Below are 20,383 nucleotides of genomic sequence, written 5' to 3'. Positions count from 1 at the left end.
TCTAATGAGAGGAATTTAAGCTACCCAGAAGTTCAAGGGTAACTGCAACAGAGCTTTTGTTTTCCTTCTCCTGCATGACCGCAGTAGGGCATTGCCTTCTCACTGCGCTACTAGGGAAGGATCAGCAGACCAGCTCTAGGGATAGCTGCTCTTCCCACATGCCAGATGTAATCTACTGCTACTATAGTCCTGCTGATAGTGGAAATTGCATCACGCTTTTCTTATCAGCAAATTCTGGCTTGGATTTCACATGGGACACACACAAACACACAGGTGTATTTTGAGGAAATGTGGAATATCAAAAGGTCTCCTAGAAACAATTGAGGTGCGATAAACCTGTCAAGGGAAGATGGTGAGCAATGTTAAGCATAAAGTCACCCAGCAGCCAATGCTCTAATTCACTAATCTGATGACCTTCCTGTAAATTGCAAAAACTCCTTTGATACATTTGCTTCTTCAAGAAGCATAAAAGGTAACTTTTTCCAGACAGTTACTTGGCAAAGATTTTACTGGAATCAGGAGCTTTGCTGTTGCTGGGTGTCACATTCTACTACTGGTTTGCTAGGAACCATATAATTTTGCATATAATTTATACTGGTTTTAAACAGCAATTATTCTGTAGATAAACATTTCCTATAATCACAGAAAAAGATCAGGGGACCTCTGAAGGCACATGGATCCAACCTCCTGCTCAAAGCTGGGCAAATTCCAATTTAGATTAGGTTGCCCAGGGAGCTGTCCTATCAAGTCCTGAACATCTCCAAGGACAGTGATTCCTGAACCTCTCTGGGTAATGCAGGTCATGCTTCACCATGCACACAGAATAATCCTCTCCTTATCTCAGACTGCGATTTTCGTTGCTGCACGTGACCATTGCTGTTGCGCATCTTTGATTTTGGTGCTTTTGAGCTGCACTCACCACTTAAGCCAACATGGCTATTACATTGCATTAGATCTACATTATACACTTTGAAAAGCATTTATAGATTAACTTGTGGCTTTGCAGATTTTTGCCATGGCACCACAACACCCACTTATGGCATGAGGATTTGCCAAGTTGTGAAACTGGAACCAGCTCTGAGACTCTCACTTTCTGTGTAAAGATTTGACTCTGGTGGTTTAGGCGATTTCTTTAAGCCACAATGACTAGTCATTTATAAAATCAGTGTTGTGTAACTGTATACACACACTCCATATATATAAAATATTTCTTTCCTTACTATGTCAGACAAGCGAACAGCTGAGCAAGACCTAAGCTACTTACACAAGAGTTGCTTTAGCTCACAGTACGCGTAGTGGTTAGAAATAGATTTCAAAGCTTAGTCTTTCAACTGCTAAAAAGATTTATCAGAATATTTCGGCATTTTATCCACAGTCAAAACAAGTTACTATGGGTAGGTTTGTGAAGAAATCCCAGGTATCCTATGTCTTCCGGCCTTCCCACAAGCCACAGTAATCTCAGGATTTCAGGACTGAGAAAAGATACTGTTATACGCTGGTTTTGGAGCACATTTTTGGACACACTGGGTTGCTTTTTTCCAAAAACACAGACTAAAAAAAGGGGACATGAGGTAACTTGAATGCTTGTTTTCAGCTATAAGCATCGACCTCATGATTCTCCGAGGTCCAGCAAAGACTCCCTTTTACTGTTCCTGAAGGTGTATTGATCTATACTCCTGTATATTCCAAGTTAGTTGCAATGCTGGCTAAGCATAGCCTACTTTATCATTGTTTAAAGTCATCAAATGCAAGAAGAACACACAAGTATCCCATACTACAACTGCAAAACAATTCAAAAGTTCATATGATTTTCTCTTAATAGGCCTGTGTTGGGAGAAAAAAGTTCCTGCAGGCAGGGGTCAGAGCTCAAGCCAGCAACACCCACTGCTTTCTAGCACATTCAGTTTGAGTTCTGAATCCTCTTGGCTGTAGCACATTGCACAGCCTTTCTGCTTGATCATTAAAGAGAGCAACCTGTCACACTGTATGCTGACAACTCTGGGGAAAAAAAAAAAAGATTTGAAGGGTCTTCTTCTGCAGGAAGCATGCATCCAAGAACACCAGCATAACTAGGGAGCTCTTCAGAGAGCAGATACACTTTTATCCAGCACCTCGAGAGTTTCAAAGGGAACACCTGCTTACTCTATACAGCAATGAAATTCCACATATCTTGAAACATCCACTCCTTTTGTAAGTCTGACAATTAATAGATACCAGGACTCCTTAGTCATATTCTGTCTTAAATATCATTAACACTGTTAGAGGATATCACAGAACAATATATGACTGATCGCTGTTCAAGTTTCTTAGAGATATCATATACTTGGAAGTCTTAAGTTCACCAAGAAACAAGCATAACTGCTTCAAAACATTCTTCAGATTACTTGCTGCTCAATGTTAAAGAGATATAAAATCTTTTTCAAAAGTTACTTATAAGTACAAAATATAGGCCAGGGTTGTTCTGAAGATAGAAGAGTTGAACCCGCACTACTTGGGTAAAGAGAAGCAGAATGGGTACAAAACTAAAAATTACACATTTAACCAATGTGCAACAGCTCAGAATAAAACAAGGCATGGTTTCTTCCATACTCCAGCCTCCACTTGACTCTTACTCTGGGTAGACCGAAGTAGCTAATGGTAAGCAACACACAAACAGAACAAGATGCAGCGCCACGGATCTCAAAAGACAGAATGGTTTGGGTTAATGTGTAAAAAGAGACAGATAGGAATAGCTGTTGAAAAACAAAGGGATTTTAATTTGAGTTTACTATTCTGATGGGAAATGGAACAAATGTTGGTTTCTTTCTAACTTCCATAGCAACCCACTCACACTGAAGTTATGTGACTCAGAAGCTGTTTTCTTTAAATGCAGCCATATGGCTTTTAAACCCTTTTGGTTCGACGCCCAGACACAGAATAATTATTTCTATCATTTTATTGTCCTGATAGACTCTGAACACTCAAACTTTAAATTTTACTCAGATTACTTGAGTTCTCCTTTACATTTCTCAGGTTCCTCCATGTCATACCCAAAGGGCTTTGCTTTTTACTTTTATAGAAAAAGATGATAAAAATCCACAGCAAAATTAGGATGTATCTGACAACTTAAGGAGATTTCACATTTTCCAAATACCCTGTGTATATAATTATACCAAGAAAATATTTGTTATTTGGTTTTAATTTACTGCTTCATTGTCAGAGGATTAAAAATTCATATTTTGCAAATGAAGGTATAAGCAGTCATCAGTAGTTGCAATAACTAGGTATGCTCAAAAGTCTACACTAAATTTCCATCAGAGTGCAAAGTCTATCAAGACTGAGACACAGCCAACTTTATTACACTAGGCCTGCTTGAAAGTATTTAATATTCAACAGCTGCATAGGAACCTAGCAAAATTATTTACAATTAGAGCAAAATAGCACAATGGAAGTTCATATTCTTTTTCCAGTAAGAGTTACTGCAAATTTTAGGAAGACATTTTACACTGAAAGAGAATGTAATATTTTGACACACTGTTAAGGTTTCCTTTTTCCAAGTTGTATTTTGGTTATAGAAAACAGAAACATATAGAACTACATGACCAGCTCACAGATGAAGACTGCAATATTCACTTTTCATCAGCCAGAAACTCAAACAGTTTTCAATGAAAAGCATATTTTACAGCAAAAGTATCCTCACATTGTCCACTTTGAAAACAAATTCCTTCAAGTAAGTAACTTGAAGAACTTCAAGTTCTTTCCAATACCATTCACCAGCACTTCATAAATCACAAAAATTTAACATACCCATTACATTTCACCACAATACCACAAAACCAAGTCTTCAAATATATAGTTTTTTCCAAGACAAAAATTATATTGCCAAAATGGAAGGTTGGTTTTGGGTTGCTTTTTTTTTTTCTTTCCTTAAAAACCAACTCACCTTTCCGTACAACAGTTTGTATCATAGAAAACCCCCTCTTCATGTCTGGCGATAGCTGCAAAATATTCATGACCCTTACTCTACACAAGTGCTGTAGGCTGTAAGTTTGGCATTTAATATCTGCAGAAGCAACATTAAGTTTTGCGGAATTGCAGTACACCATTTACATCCAATTTATATACCTACAACTGCACCAAGCAACTCCATTATCATTCCAACAGCCAAGAACTGCACAGCAGAATGGACCTAGCACAAGCTACATAAGCTAGCCAAGCATCATGCTGGTAGTCATTGACAAGAGTAATACAGAGCAGATAGCCTGTAGCTGGAAAAAGCACAGCATTCTCCCCACTTGAGTAAATCAAGGATGTGGAAATCTCAGCTAACCTGGAACATATATTTCCTGACATAACTCAGAAAGGAATAAGTATCCACTTCCCTTTAACTTCAAAGTCCCAAGGCTGTCACTTAACAGATTTCCCCCAATTTAACACAACAAGCAAACATTTCTTATACCAAATATATATTAAAAAAATACAATAGCTTGTTATTACTTCATTATCAGCACCTAGGTACGGTCTTCAGATCAGAAATAACGCTTCACTTTTCAAAGAAAAAACGTAACAAGCTAGACCTTTTTTCTTGTCTGCATTCTCACAGCTGTTATTATGCACCGCCATCAGTGAAGACATGATCACAACATGGAAAATATTTATAGCACCGCAACAAAAGCCATTCTGAATATTGCATGTTCTTTGCAGATATCACAGCAAAGTAATGCAAAGTGTCCATGTCTATAGTCTCTTAAACAGCTACTTCTCCACACCTGGGGAGTCAACAACTACAAAGGGAAATGTATTTCAAGACACACTCCAATCAGAGCACAAGAAAACTGATTCAAGCATCTGGATGATTACACAAGGCATCAAGACACTATCTTTCAAAGAGCATTTGACTTTTCAACTGAAGTACTTCAGACTCTGATATTCTCCTTTCTTGTCAGCGTTTCACACAAGTTCAATGTTTCATAACACACTCTCATTTCTCCAACCAATGCTATGCAATATCAAGCAAATGGAAAACTGTAGTAAAAGATCATCACTTACCTTGTCCCTGTCCACTGATCTGGTGACTCCATAGCGTCAGAATTGCTGCCAATATCCAGTGCATCCGCCCAGTTACTTGCCTGCTTCCTTGTCTTCCAGCCATTGCATTATTGGATACTATATAAAGAAATATTATTGACTGGTTTAGTTTTAACTGTTTGTAAACATGCCCTTGGGTGGAAGAAAACAAAACAAAATCCCCACAAACTTTCTCAGTAAATATGAATTGCTCTACTTTAATAAATACTCACAGGTAAAAATGCTTTTTCATTCAGAACCCCCCTGACTGTGTTTGCTCAAGGTTACCTCATAGACTACTATGAACTGGAAGTGGCTTTGAAAACATTTTAAATTGTTTTTCGTACAGAGGTCCTGGCTTTCACAAAGAATTAGGTTCCAATCCAACTAGGCTCAGGAGCCCTGCACAAGCAGCACTTCATTGAGTCACTTAAGATTTGCTGTAGCACAGAAAAATTCTGAGGCAAAGCGCCTCGGACAACATTTCACTTGATTTTCTTTTTTTAAAGACTGGGTTTTTGACACCATCAGGTTGTGATGATAGTTGCATTTCATTTTGGGCTTTCCTGGACCAGCTATATCTTCCAGTGGTCACAGCTTCTACACCACTGACATATGCTACGTTTAGCTATTTATTACCCACATCCCATCCCCTGTTTTTTAGCACTCTGACTCAGGTCTGCTTCTTCAGATCTGTATAATCAAACACTGATTTGTCAGAACTGTACTAATTACATGAGCCAGGCAGGACTCTGGATGAAAAAAAAAAATAGGTCATAATTTCTAGCCTAAATCACAGGCAAATATCACATAAATTGGTACATGAAAAATTAGGTAACTTGCCCAGTGCACAGAAAATATTGCAACAATTCCTCAAATAGTTTTTTAAAAGATGGTATTGTAAAAACTTTCTGTGTTTTTCACATTATAAACTTCTGTGATATCGTTAACAGTTATAGGAATTTAAAACAAAATATTAAAACTCCCACCAAACAGGACAAAACAGCAACAGAAGGGAATGTTTATATATTGGCTAACTAAACATACTTTTAATACTGCTATTGTAGTACGTTTCACTAAAAAAAACACCAACACAAAAGTATTTTATAAACCTATGCATGCAGAACCCATCCATAACAAAACATTCAACTGAAGTTATACTCAGTAATCCCCACTCCTCAATTCTGACCTATAATCTCTGATAAATAAATATCTCTGCTTTAAGCAATTAAAAAACCCACAGTATTATTTATGTAATAAAAATCTGTGCAACAAAAATCTACACAGTCTGTCATGCAGAAGAATACTACATTTTCCACCTTTCCCACCTACCCCTACATACAGAGGGAAGGCAGGCCATGGGAACTACACGAGTTTTCTTGCTTGTTTGGTTGGAGGGGGTGAGGGTTAATTTTTCTTGTTTGCTGTAACACTCTTCACTCTTTCATTTAATCAGTGCTCTAACCACTGGCCCAGATCACCAAGTATGTTCCTACGTACTTCATGTAGCCGTTCAGAGCGAAAGCTGCCTTTTGCTTCAAAACTGGTAATGGTAATTAGCCTTTTTGCACAGAAAAGCTCCCCAGCATAGCAAACACCTTGACTTTCTCATTCAGAGTTTGTTTCAGGCTCCACTAGAACAGTTGTTATTTCAGCAAAACGGGGCCCTCCCCAGCCAGCACTCTGCACTTCCTCCCCATCGTCCCCTCTCAGGAAGGCATATGGAGTGAGGAGAGGAAGGAATGCAACAATGCTGTGTTTGCTTTGCCTGGCCTTTTTTGAGCTGTTTAACCCCAAGAGAAAAGGAAAAGCAAATGACTGAAAATGGTAGTCCCAAAGAAAAAAAGTGTAGAACAATGAATAAGCGCCCTAAAAATAAATATATTTTACCCCCACAAGGTCAAATAAAAAAACAGTGTCTTGGAAAAGAGAGATGTTGTTTCATGAATATTCTTTCCTCAAACTAGCAGACACATTTTTGATTCTCAGTGTAAGCAAACAGATGGTATTAGATTAGTTATTTACCTACTTTACTATTAATTAAAATCTCCAAGATAATTCTTGTTTTTACTGCGTCTACAGAAAGCTAGAGCTCCATAAAAATCTGGCATTTGTATCTACAGCCCTGCTAGTTTGCAATATAAATACATAACTAAGAAAGCATTCAGATGCCTTATCTGAAGCCCACAAGGAAACATCTAACTTTTAAGAGGGCGTTTTTGCTTGAATGTTCCTGATTTGCAAACAGAAAGATGACCTTTAGGTTTCCTCCTAGTAAGATGTCTGTCAACATACATAGTAGTCAAAATAGAACAGAAGCAGCAAGAATTGTGAACTCTGATTTTGGATACGAAAAACATTTTCTTCACACTGCAGCAACCACTCCTGGAAGATGAACAAAGAGCAAGGCAAAGGGGACTGCAAGGGGTAGCATGGAGTTGCCCATTTCACAACAACACAGGACTGCAAAGAGAGTGGGGGAATTTAAGCCTGACAGATACCATTCCTGTCATATTTCTGGTCTTCTAGAGACTATTTGTAAAGGAAAAGAAGCAAAGAAAAGCCACTGCCACATACACAACTGAAAGTTCAAACTAGAGCTTCCATTTGTCAAGGAAAATGCAACAAGAGGTTATCATGATAGAAGCAGAAAATTGACACAGAACCCAAAACATAAAATCTCTTCACAATCCTGAGCCTCACATACCACACAATAAGTGCAGGGAAAGAGGTTTATCTCACACAAACACATTTCTTAATTAAAGAACAATTGTTCTGAGAGGCTACACTGCTGTAAAAAAGCTCAACTGCCAAGCCTGTAACAACCTTTCTATCACTTAGGTTTACACACCAATGTTGCTTCAGACCTTTCAACACAGGAATAAAATGACCAGGGAAAGACTTAAATCATAAGTATACTGAATTAACAGGAACAGCAAGTGCAATAGCTCAGGAGATAGAGGGTATCTACAGCTATCTTGTGAAACAAGAACAAAATACATTACAAAAAATATATTTCAAAAACATACTTAAATTTTTGTTGTGGCAAGACTGACTGAAGGAAAGCCGAGAGAGATACAAATCATCCTCCAAGAGACAAAATTCTCATTAATCAATAGCTCTCTAAGGAAAAACTATTTGTATCCCCCCCCCCCCCCCCAAGCCTGCTAGAAGAGGAAAACTATCAGAGAAGAAAGAACACCAAACTAAGAAAGATATAAATTCTTACCTATAGTCTCCTTCTTCTAAATCAACCATTCTCCCTTCATTAGTGGAGTGAAAAGGACCACCAAACCCCACACCATTTAGTCTCCCCAGTCAGGGCTCAGCTGAATTAACAAGCTCCTCTATGTATCTTAATGCAGCTGTGCTTGCACATGTCCTGCACCAAAAAAATACAGAGAAAAATAATCGAAACAATTAATTGCCACTACGTATTTTACTCTTACTTCACTCATACATTAAAAAAATATTCATTTATTTACCCCCCCCTCCCCAAACTTATGCATTTAACAATACCCTACCTGAGTACAACAGCTACAAGAACTACACTCGCCAGCTTCACAAGCCAAGAGAAAATGGCAATGGGAACTTCTTCCCATTTGTTGACAATTAACTGCAACTAATTTAGAGTGAACCAGGTGCAGTGAGCTGGCAGGAAATCAGCTAACATGGATAAATCTGTCACATAAAGGATTGTAACAAAGTTTGAAGTTTGTTTGAGATGAGAGTTTTGCTGAAGTAATGTTGGCATGAAAAGCTAGGAGGCTTTCAGTTGCATTACCAGAGATTTGTTGTTATCTCAGTGGCATGATCCATTAAAATCCATAGGCTGTGCAGAATTTGATTTGGGGGTGGCAGTGACTTGCATCTATTTTGTTTTCCTTCTGTTACTGCTTGGATTATTTGATATGCTTTTGTCATGTCTGAATCACTGAGAATACCAACTATGTAAACTTAAAGTACCCTTTTTAAGTATATTTATAATTTCTTTACAAAGTTACAATCTTTTAAAACAATATGCAAACATAGTCTTAGTAAATATTTGATAAATGGCAAGCAAAAACATGCCAGCTTTCTGGTAAATCTTGTCACTACTGCTTCTTAACAGTGAAAGTTACTGTTGTAAATGAAGTAGAATTTAGTCACTTAACTCTGTATTTAAAGGATAGTTTTCCTTTCCATACAGCATCAATGAAATACCTGGTATAGATAATTAAAAGGGATAAATGGCTTCTCCAGCTACCGCTAATATAGAAAGCTTCCCTCTATACACCTGTCATTCATGCATTAGAAAGATATACATTTATTTACAAAAAAAAACACTGAAATAATCATTGCATGTTCTTGCTATCACTCTGTGGCTCACACTATAGCTTATGTGGCTATAAAGTTATTCTTTGAAAAGTCATCTTCAGAAAAATCTTAAGTCAGATCAAGTGAGGCAAGTTGCTACACTATGTAGTATAGTAATTCCTAGCTCATGCAGCAGTCTGAAGACTTGCATATATGCATGATGTTGAAACCTTTATTTTGCCCTACTGGAATTCCTTGTGCTTTGGTTTAGAAAGTAATCCCACTCTTTCCTTTCCTTCAAGAATTCGTGTACCTATGAAACCTGAAACTGTGCCTGGTAAAAGGAAGAAAGTCTTAGCAAATATATATCTAAAGAAAAAGCTTATATGGTACTCAGCATATTGCTAACTGCTTTCATAAAATAGATTTGAGATAGATGGAACAACGCAACAAAAAAAGCCCAACACCATTAACTGTGTTCTCAGTGGTGGTCATTAAGGAGTTGATAGGTCATGTGTCCCATCAACTGGGTCTCTCTGAAATGGAAATCTGATACAAGAGTTTTAGCAGGTATGCGAAACACTTGGAGATACATAACCGAGCAAAAATAAAAGGAAAAAAACAAACCTCCAAAACCACAAAGCATCCTGTAAAGTATCTTGAATATCATAATCATTGGACACCACTGATGTCTCAGGAAACGCCAAGGACGGGCTAAACTTTTGCTAATACAGATTGTAAAGTCTAAACTAGATGGGTTTTACTGAGTAAGAATCCACATCCCTGAACCCAGACTGTGATCTGCCTTACATGCACAAAAAACTATGGTACCAGGAGGCCTGTTTATACCCATGTTACTGAAATCAGAACCTGGTCTGATGCATTTAAAATAATTGAGTTTATCACTGATGTCTTACTTTGCCTGTTACAAAGACTCTATTTTTTTACCTCATTTCTGTTAGTGCATTACCAAAGACATTATAAATACAAGATCCCACAGAGGGCCATCTGTGGCACCAGATACTATCTGATGAGGACCTCCCTGCAGTATCAGGATTGTTTATGCCGTGTAATGAACAGTAATGATAAGATTTTTCCTATTTAAACTCAGAAGCAATATGAGAGCAGTGTAACAATATCCATACCACACCAGAAGTTTTCAGTGCTGCTTCTGGTAGGCCAGAGCATCACTGCTGGCTGGCAGCCACTGCCTTTGTGCATAGAATGTGAGAAGTCACAAACTCCCATCCAATATCTACAAAAGCCCCAGTAGAGGAAAATAGAACACATAATGTGATATTCCTGTCTGTATGGAAACAGCTGTGGCTCAAGTTAGATATCAGAAAGGGTTCACAAGCCCTACCTTGCACGCATACCTTGCCATGGCATGCGAGGGAAAGTCACCTTCCTCCCTTCCTGCAAAAGTGGGCTTGGAGTATACAGGAGACAGCAGAGCATGCCAGAGCTTTCTCCCCCTTCCTAACCATACAACAGGTCCATGAACATGAGGGAATTCTTAGTTTTGAATGGGCTGGGAAGGATGCAGCAACCCTTCCCACCAACACTAGGCTCGTAATTTAGGAGGCAAGTATTCCTATGCCTGCTCCATAGCCAGTGAAGAGAAAGAGGATGTCCTGGGAGGGCACTGGCAAGCACCAAAATTAGACTCCAGCTGAGATTTGCTGCAGAGTGTCCTCATCTGGCTACTGGAGGAGGTCAGAAAGCTTGCTCCCAGCTGAAGTATAAAATAGGCTAACACGCATAGTCATGCTCATAACAGACACCTCTTCCACTCCAGCTCTCCACTGAAGCACATTCCCTCGTCTGTTCTCAGAACACAGCTTCTCACACCAGAATATGTGCCTCTCTGGCCTGAGGACTTCTTAAGTTCAGCTTGCCAGCCAGAAACTTATGTGGTGCAATTACAAACTTTCCAAAACATTTAGTAAGAGTGATTCACAACATCAACTAGCAATTATTGATTATTCAGTAACGTACTAAATCATTAATTCTCTAACTTATAATCAGGTTTGCTTTCAGAACCTTTCTAAATTTAAGTAACTATTGATTCTCCCATGTTTTTTGATTAAATTTTAAAGTGAACAATGTAAGAGTTGTAATATTTTTAAAATGGAATTTTTTTTAACATCAGATTAATGCTATAAAGAAAACAACACGTGTAGCGCTGAAAGAAATAAAAGTTACCTACAGGCATAATGTAACTGCGAATTAATGGTACCTGAATGAAGGCAAATTTGTTTTCACCTAGGTATTTAGCCTTTAAAAAGATAGATTCTTCTGTTCTTTTGTGTATTGAAACTTATGTTTCACTGTTATGAAACACTATGGACCTTCATGGCAATTTCATTGAGACTGGAAAGGGCTTTTTTCCAAAATATTTCTTTGCAGTAGAAAGTTTAATTATCGGATGACTTTGGCTTTTAACCTTTTTCTTACTGTTGTTCAGATGCTAGTATCGCATATAAGAACTGGCCGTATCACTATACGGAGGATAGCTGTGGAACCTATAACACATGGTTCAAAGCAGTTGTGTTGCCACTCACCACTCAGAGATGTTTTATTTCACACATGAGCAAACAAAGATCAATTTTTGTATGTCTTTTGGAGTTGCTGCCTTCAATCCTCTCACAAAAGAGTGGGAAAATACAGTCTCAGAAGCCAAGATTCCTAGGCAAGGCATTTATCCTTAAACCAATGCTTTAGAAAATAAAGAAAATATCAAAGATCTCACAAAAAAAAACAAAAACCACCACTTAAATCAGGTATGTTCCTCTTGCAAGAAAATGAAACGTGAACATCTGACTTCATTCCCTTTATTTTTTAAACCCAACCAAAAAAAAAAGTTAATCTTTCAAATGTATGTATCTCACATGTAATACAATATCAACAGGCTTTGAGTAAGTTTGAAACAGCCAACTACACCAAACTTGCATAAGTCTTGCTTCCAACCCTATTTATAGTCCTCAATCTCCAAGTTCAACACACATTCCTCCATACAGTCTCTTACAGGTTATGGTTCAAAATGCATCAGTGATTGATCTCACCTAGGGATCTCATCTGTGGTCTGTCTCACTAGCTGTCTACACCAGGGATAGACAGATGTTGCTCATCTGCAGACTGGATTGCACTAATGGGAAGGGGCTGTGATATCACGGTCTTAGCAATGAAACGCTGATTCTTTTAAGGACTCCAGGCGCGTACAATGGGTAGCTCATAGGTCTTCTAGCAAGGCTCTGGCAGCTGGCTTTTCAAGGGCATTGAAAGCAAGTATTGCTATGCTGCCAAAGTATAAGGTAAGCCACCTTCTTACTACACGTTCCATATGTATACCACTTCATGCAGCTTATTCTAAGGCTAAATATACCAGACTGTTCACAAAAAGAGCAAGTTTTCCAGCTACCATCAGCAGCACCTGATACAGTTTGAATTGCTGGGGATATAAGAAGGCCCCCAAAGTCACACAGTCCTCCCCATTCTGCACTGGACTGCATTCCAGCTCAGCTCATCCATTACTGAAACAGGAATCATAGAATCATAGTATAGTTAGGGTTGGAAAGGACCTTAAGATCATCTAGTTCCAACCCCCCTGCCATGCGCAGGGACACCTCACACTAAACCATGCCACCCAAGACTTTGTCCAACCTGGCCTTGAATACAGCTATCATTACCTATTACCAGACATCATCCATAATCAGGTAACACCATTTGCCAGCAGGTACTCAAAATGCTGTTAAGTATACACCTAGGCATATGTAGTTTCTGCAGCTATATTCACATTTTTCATCAGCTGTAACATACACACACACACACACAATTTGATTCAGTTTATTCCAAGCATTGTAAGCTTTGCTGAAACCTGATAGCGCATCACTCTTGTAACACTCCTAAGAGTATTACCCACATTGGTTAATACTATGACATTTTAGTCTTTAAATCTTTCTGATTCACAAAAGAGAACAAAACCAAAGAGTAAATAAAACTGTGACCAATAAACCCAAGTTTCCTAATTACAATCATTCATAAAATCTGATTTTGCATTAACAGATCAAAATCAATACAATTGACTTTTGTTCCATAGAAACATTTGTTTTCGTTTTCTTTACTATCTCATACGCTGAGAAGTAAACTCACAATGCATTAAGAAGTTTCAGGTAACTGCCTCTGTCAATACAGCATGAAGGATGAGGAAAAAGAGAGTAGATGAGTAATATATTTTTCAAAAAGTATTGGATCCCATGAACAAGTTAATGATGTTTGAAAGAGAGAAAATGTGAGGACCAAAAGTTTTCAAGTTGCTGAGTGATAATAATGGTACCATCTACTGCGCATCCATCACACTGAAATTCTTGACACGTATTTTGGACCGTTTTCATGCTTTTTCTTTATGATGATTAATAGTGGCATTGTACCCTCTGAAATAGCAGCCCATCAGGCAGAGAAAAGTGTACTAAATTAAATTCAGATGATAATAATTTTGTTCTCAGACACACATGCAGAAAATATTGAAAGGCTAGGGAAAAAAAATAATCCTGTGAGAAATACTAATTTCTAAAACGAGAGTCCACAATGAGCAGAGAAAAAGGAGTAGGGACCAAATCCACTGCTTAAACACAAGCACCTTTCTGAAGAGCCTGTTATTCTGATTTCTTTTCCCCACTCTATATTTATGTTAGAAAGTGGTGAAGTTTAAGATGTGTTACACTAGATAATTAAATTTCTGTGAAAAGAAGGAATAAATGGTGACGGGTAACATCTGCCCACCTTTCATGTTTTGGACATGCTGCTATGGTCTGTTTTGTCTCTAATACAAGTCAGAAGTACAGAGGTTGATGTAACTTACATTTGTTTCTTCCTGGGTCCTTAAACATGTTGGCTAAACCATCTCTCTTCACTTTTTTTACTGGAGATAGGAAGCAAATTTGGCATGGAGACACTCCACTGGTACCTTTTGATCTGGTGAGACCAGAAGCAGGGCTTTCAAGCCCACTAAGGTGACCCAAACAACATAAAGATGCTTCAGTGTGCTTATGCTGACGCATTTTACCCTGCTACCTAGGAGGATGAATGCAGTTACAAGCTCAACCATCAAGCTCTAACCCTAACTTCATCTCTTCAGATGTGGAATTTAGCAGGGGAATTTTCAGGGTGCACCCTTCATTTTCACTCAACAAGAAAATCCCTACTCCCAGCAGAAGAATAGGCATAACAACTATCTGTGTGAGTGCCATGATGTATGCTTAATGAGTTGAAACCATCTGAAATACCTGTATGTGTCATACACAGATGGGAATGGTAAATTGCTGCTGGAACATGCTCGGGAACCCATGCAGCCTCTGAGCACAGAAGCAGAACCGTGCTCCAGCTTCCCCAGCATTGCAGTACGGCTGCAGAAATCAATTATTCAGCACTCAAAAGACTTGCAAGTCTTAATGGAGAGTGGCTAAGGGACAGGAGATAGCAGTCTGATTTGTGGATCAGCTCAGGTGCATACAAGAAGCACAGTAAAGTCTGAGTAGGTTCAAAGGCTGCCACTTTTCCTAACCACCAACATATGAATAAGTAAATTCCAGCTTTGCTATTTGATATGCACAGGATTTCCAAATGTGCCTAAGAGCAAGCTTAGTCCCTGCTGGCTTTTGCTTCTTTTTGTACAGTTGCAAATGTACATGATAACATGGTATAGGACTATTTTGAAAAAAAAAATTAATTAGCTGGGATCTATTGATCTATTAAATACATTCCACTGAAGAATCACATAGTGTAGTTAAGAGATCTGATCATGACTTAATAACTTATTAGGGTTGTTTATATACTACATATTTTTACTTGATTGCCACTACAAAGGAGCCCTACCATTGTTATTCCTGTAAATCCCCCCAGCCTAACTTAAAATCATCTTGATGGACTTAAAATAAATAAATAATAATCCAGGAGAGAATAATTCTGAAGAACAGGAAAGGTTAAAAATTCACTTAATTTTTTTGAGTGGGAGTACCAGCAGAGGTAGGAACAGTTGGTTAAGTTTTTTCCTGTTACCCTGAGTAGGCAAAAAGCAAGTAGTCATAAACCCCAGGGAAATGAGACATTTAATGTTCCACCCATACCAGTAATCATACTTTTATACTTTCAGAGAGTGCATAATTTACCAAAAATGCTTTGAGAGTAGTCTGGCAGGTTTTAATATTTATTGGAATTATCTCTCCAGAGTTTAGCTGTCTGGGCTTCTACTACAAGCAGCATGATAGCTAGTACATTTTAAATCCTCTAGAAATTTTACTAACTAATTTTACTAACTTTCCTATGCATAGCAATGTTGTATCAAGTGATTTAAAAGGCCTGATCCACCAGGGCTAGACACATCTAACTTTGAGGCCAGCACTTGCTCTCTGTGAGCTGAAGAGGTCATTACTCTGACCAAACTTCATGAAAATGCATCACCTTAAACCCATCATTCATCCAGTATTTTTTACCCCTAATTCTAGGCTCTAGCTAGTGTATTTCTGTGACAGCAATTTCTTGTTTAAAGGACGAGCAGGGAAGGAAGTGCTTCTGAGTCGTTCGTTTGGATTTGTTGCTGTAGGGCACCCGTCTTCTGTTTAAAAATAAAAATAGCACTTTTGGAGGCTGTGGGTTTTGGAAGCTGTCCCAGTGAAGAAAGTAAAGCTACTTTCCACATCATGATTTAAAACAGGTAAGAAAAGGAGAAGAAATTATACACTGAAAATCAAGATTTTATTTAACGTTGTTTTCCCCATAGCCAAGAGCATGTTACCTCCCAGAGGCCCAGCCATGACTCACAGGCAAACCCCATGAAGCTGTGAGATGCCAGGTAGAGCTGATTGTCAAGCAAAGTAGCATATGAAAGAAAAAAAAACAATTCCTGAGCACCAGTACATGTAATGTGGTGTAATAAAAGCAGTACCTCATTTTGACACCTTGACTGAGGATTTTGGGGGGCAAAGACTGCCATTAATTTTTCACTTTCACCTAAGTTTAAACTCTGACATCAAGTTATGCTTTCCCATGTTGCCCAGTACGAGTGACTTCTGCCCCAGCTCTAACTGTAGCCAGATCGTTTGTTTCTCCTTCATAAAGGCAACTATTATCTTTCCTGCAAAGAGTTTCTTCTCACTCATAGTAAGCTAAATACACAACAGTAGTATATCAGAGTATCTAAATAATGTGACCATGACACTGATATGTGTATGATATTGTTTACCATGATAAACAGGTATTCAGGCTCCAGTGTTCTCCCCACCCCAAAGGTGCAAACTGCTTTCTCCTCACACTACTATTTTATCACTAGAGACTTCACAAGAAGTCGTTTGTTGATCCTCTTAAATTTCTTGCTGACCCTGTAACAGGTTCTCCACCTTCACCATTTAATGGCAAAACCCTTGATCTGAAAGCACTCCAAAGTGTTTTCAATGAGCTGAACCACGGATAAAGATTTAATCTGATGGCAATTCCCTATGTTCATTAAAATCAGTTATTCCACAGAAAAACCCAGATATTCCAAGGGAATTGATGTCAGATAAACTGTTTCTCCACTGTTCAGATAACTGACAAACCCCAGTTCAAAACATTCTTTAAACAGATGACTCAGCTTCCAGTTCTATAGGCATGTTAAGCAACTTCAATTGCTACTTATGAAAAAGCCTGATGACCTCTCGCAGTTGGGTAACTTAATTTTAGCACAAACAAGACGTAGTCGGCGAGAGACAAGTGAAGGTAACAGCACCCACCTAGTGCTTGAACCAGTACAAAAATATACCTCCTACTGAATTTTAAAACATACTTACAAATACTTTCATCCATAAAGTTATTTCTTTTCCTCATCATTTCTATATGATGGATATAGGATTGGTGGGATTTATTCTGATGTTAGTTTACAACCAGCTTAATTTACGAATTTTGGAATACAGGAATCCTCAGCACAAACATTTTTCTCTCTTGATTTCAGGAGCTCTACTGACATCAGCACAGATATTTTTCCATGCATTCCGGAATTCATAACTACCCAGAGGAACAGCACACCGGAAGTAATCTGTCAGGGGCATGATCAACACATAGATCAGGAGCAACAAGTAGATCACCTCCTACTTGCATCAGATTTTCCATTTTATTTCATGAAGGATACATGTTATAGGTTCAATCTCAAATAAGTAACCCAGTATCAAGGACTTTAAATAACAAGTCATACCTTTGGCTGGCAGGATAGTTATTTTCCCTGATTTACAGGTGGTACTCCGGCTATTCTTGACCCAAGTTTTTAACAAAGTTCTATGTAAGTACCCCTCTTAAGTATTAATGATTCTCTTCATCTATACATATATGTATGCAATTGACATATTTCCTCTTATCCAAAGTTATGAAAACTGCAGGAGAAAGGCTTCCTGCTGTCCTGATTGCAGAGAGCTTAAGTTTATAATGTTGGGCATTCTTTGGTGTAACGTGCCATCAAAATCATTTGCATTTGTATTACTTCTCCCAAAGCTGACTACAACTATTTTTATTGCCTAACTTTTTCTTACTATTCACACCAAGAAAATCCAATATATTATGCTAGCTCCAAATTATTAAAGGAGGCCAGCGATTTCCAGATTATGTACTTGCACTCTAACATCCTTTATGCGATAAACTGTTTTGTATTTTGCAATCCATCATTTGAAATAAAAAGACTCCGGCATTTTTATGCATTAAAGCGGAGGTTTAAAACAGCAGAACTCCTACACCCTCCCTTCACGACAGCACTTCACCGATTCTTCCTTTAGCTTCGGCACCAGCATTTTGACGGACGCACAGCAAAACCCCAACTGGAAAAAGCACCACGTGCACCGGGATGCGTTGTGCTCCGCGCACACCACTCTCCACCCCATACCCCCGCATCCACCCAGGTAGACCCCGCTCCCCCACCTCCAGCCCCGGCAGAACTTGGGGAAGTTACCTACCCCCGTCGGGAGGCTCCGTCAGGTGAACCCCCGCCGCCGGAGAGGCGCTGCGGGAGCCGGCACCACTGCCCCCGGGGAGGCTGCCCGGAAGGAGGCGGCCGCTCCGTCGACACCCCGGGGCCCCCACTCCGCTCCGCCCCGCCCAACGCCAGCCCCTCCGGGGGCGCCCCGCCACTGCTCTCCCCCCAGCTCTCACCTGGGCACCGGTAGCCCCGAAACGTGGTCCCGGGAGACGTACCCCAAGTTTGTCAGGGAAGGGCAGAGCGTAGATCTCGCTGGATGCAAAGCCCTCAGTCGGTAGTTCGCACGGTCCAGGCGGAGCGAGCGTGTTTGTGCTGTTAAGGGAGGGGGGGAATATGAGAGAAAAAAAAACAGAGGGAGGGGGAGTGTGGAAAGCGCGGGGAAGGCACCCCTTCCGACGGGCTCCGGCGGTGCAATTAGCGCAGCTGAAGGGAGGAGTTAGTTTAATTACAGGCCGCGCTCCCGGGAAATGTGCCCGAGTGGACGCACGACCGGGCGGAGTCGGGAAGTTGCGGCACCCAAGCGGGGAGGAGCGCTTCAGCACCGTGGACAGCGGCGGCTGTCACGGCCCGGGGACAGAGGGGGACGGAGGAGCCCCGCCGCCGAGGGCTGAGGAGCGGGGCGCTACGGCTGGCACATATACCCACACACACACTCGGCAAAACAACGCTTCTGGACGGAAATACTCTTGAGTGACGGAAAACCGACTGTGCACCCTATAGGCAAACTATTCCAATAGTAAATTGTTAGCACGCCTTGAAGGCTGTGTGTTGTCTATCCCTGATGGGAAGGTGCCGAGTGGCTTCTGCCAGCCATCACCAGCTGAAAATAGGCATCAGGTCCTGATTGCCTGAAGAATCACTACTATCCTACCAACACACATAAATTATGTGTTATTGCATGTATTCTGACTGATTAGTGACCCACGGCCACTGGCTCAGAAATATTATTAATGCCCTTCTGCAGCTGAGGACATTGGGACAGAGAGATTAAGGAACAATCAAGCCTACATACACAGACCCTTGCATGACTCCAGATGTGAGCATACATAACTTGTGGGATGGTCTTCTTCCTCCATTTATTTCCTTTCTCCTTGCTGCTTAGGTGTAAGTAAAATGCCTCAGTGGCACGAAAAGCAATAGCTTGGCCATCACCTCTGGAAGCTTTTATAGACCTCACCCATGCACTGAAATATGATTTGAGGTCCTCCAAATTCAGAAAGTTGTCATTGTGAATGTACACTTTCACAATATAATACCCAAAAACAAAGCAGCATGATTTTGTGAGGAACAGTCAAAAAGAAACACCTACCCAGAGATGAGTGTTAACAAGTGGGATAAGAATTCACATTTTAGGGTCTGTCAAGCAGAAGGGGAAGAATTCACATTTTGTACATCTCAGCAAACAAAATTTTCCAGAAATTAAATCATTCTTAGTATTGTGTCCAGAATTCATGAAATATTAAATAAGCATTCCAGGACAAGAAACAAGTTGTGTTTCAGCATTGTAGAATAAGTGTTGCTACAGGAGAAGAGCTAAGTTAGTTTGGAAAAGAAGAATAATTTATATATTACAGTGAGAAAGGAAATTTTCATTATTAATAGTTCATATAAAGAGTAAACAAAGGGAATCCACTTCTTGCTGGTTGTTGGAAATAGTTTAGAGATTGGAAAAAACTAAGGGCAGCCCTAGGGAAAGTTCATCAATGATCAAGACAGAGAAGAGGTAGGTAAGGTGAAACTTAAAAGCAGTAGTGATGACTTTTCACTTCATCGGCACTTACATGATCTATTTATGTGCATGGCTTTTCTAAACACATGTATGACAAGTTACAGCTGTGGAAACCCATGTGGAAATGGAGTATGGAAGAGTGAATGGATGTTAATTCTATGAAAAAAAAAACCAAAACACTCACATTTCTAAATAACTAGTAAACTGTGATAGTTCACCCCCTTTCTACATAATCTTAAAGGGATTATGATAACTGGAGAGGTGAGCAGGTTTATTTAGACTATATTTATTATATATGTAATTATATATATGCATTT

General features: G+C 39.4%; 1 protein-coding gene across 3 annotated transcripts in view; it reads right to left on the bottom strand.

The window, feature by feature from the left end:
• ROBO2 (roundabout guidance receptor 2) overlaps nt 1-18,793 on the bottom strand; it is a 1,081,280-nt gene extending 1,062,487 nt beyond the window's left edge. The window contains exons 1-3 of one of the 3 annotated variants that reach the window (XM_062602001.1): nt 18,553-18,792; nt 8,276-8,428; nt 5,029-5,145 (exon numbers count right to left, since the gene is read on the bottom strand). In XM_062602001.1, the coding sequence (XP_062457985.1) occupies nt 5,029-5,131 (103 nt within the window). In that variant the 5' untranslated portion in view covers nt 5,132-5,145; nt 8,276-8,428; nt 18,553-18,792. Of the gene's footprint in view, nt 1-5,028; nt 5,146-8,275; nt 8,429-18,510 lie in introns of all 3 variants that reach the window. The other 2 variants (XM_062602003.1, XM_062602002.1) reach the window with 2 other exon arrangements.
• Nucleotides 18,794-20,383: the final 1,590 nt, after the last annotated feature.

The sequence above is a fragment of the Pezoporus occidentalis genome, unplaced genomic scaffold (genome assembly GCF_034315485.1).
Source record: "Pezoporus occidentalis ecotype Australia unplaced genomic scaffold, CSIRO_AGI_Poc_V1 ctg74, whole genome shotgun sequence".
Lineage (NCBI taxonomy): Eukaryota > Metazoa > Chordata > Aves > Psittaciformes > Psittacidae > Pezoporus > Pezoporus occidentalis.
Note: the sequence above shows the minus strand (reverse complement) of the source record. Positions and strands in the feature narration are given on the sequence as shown.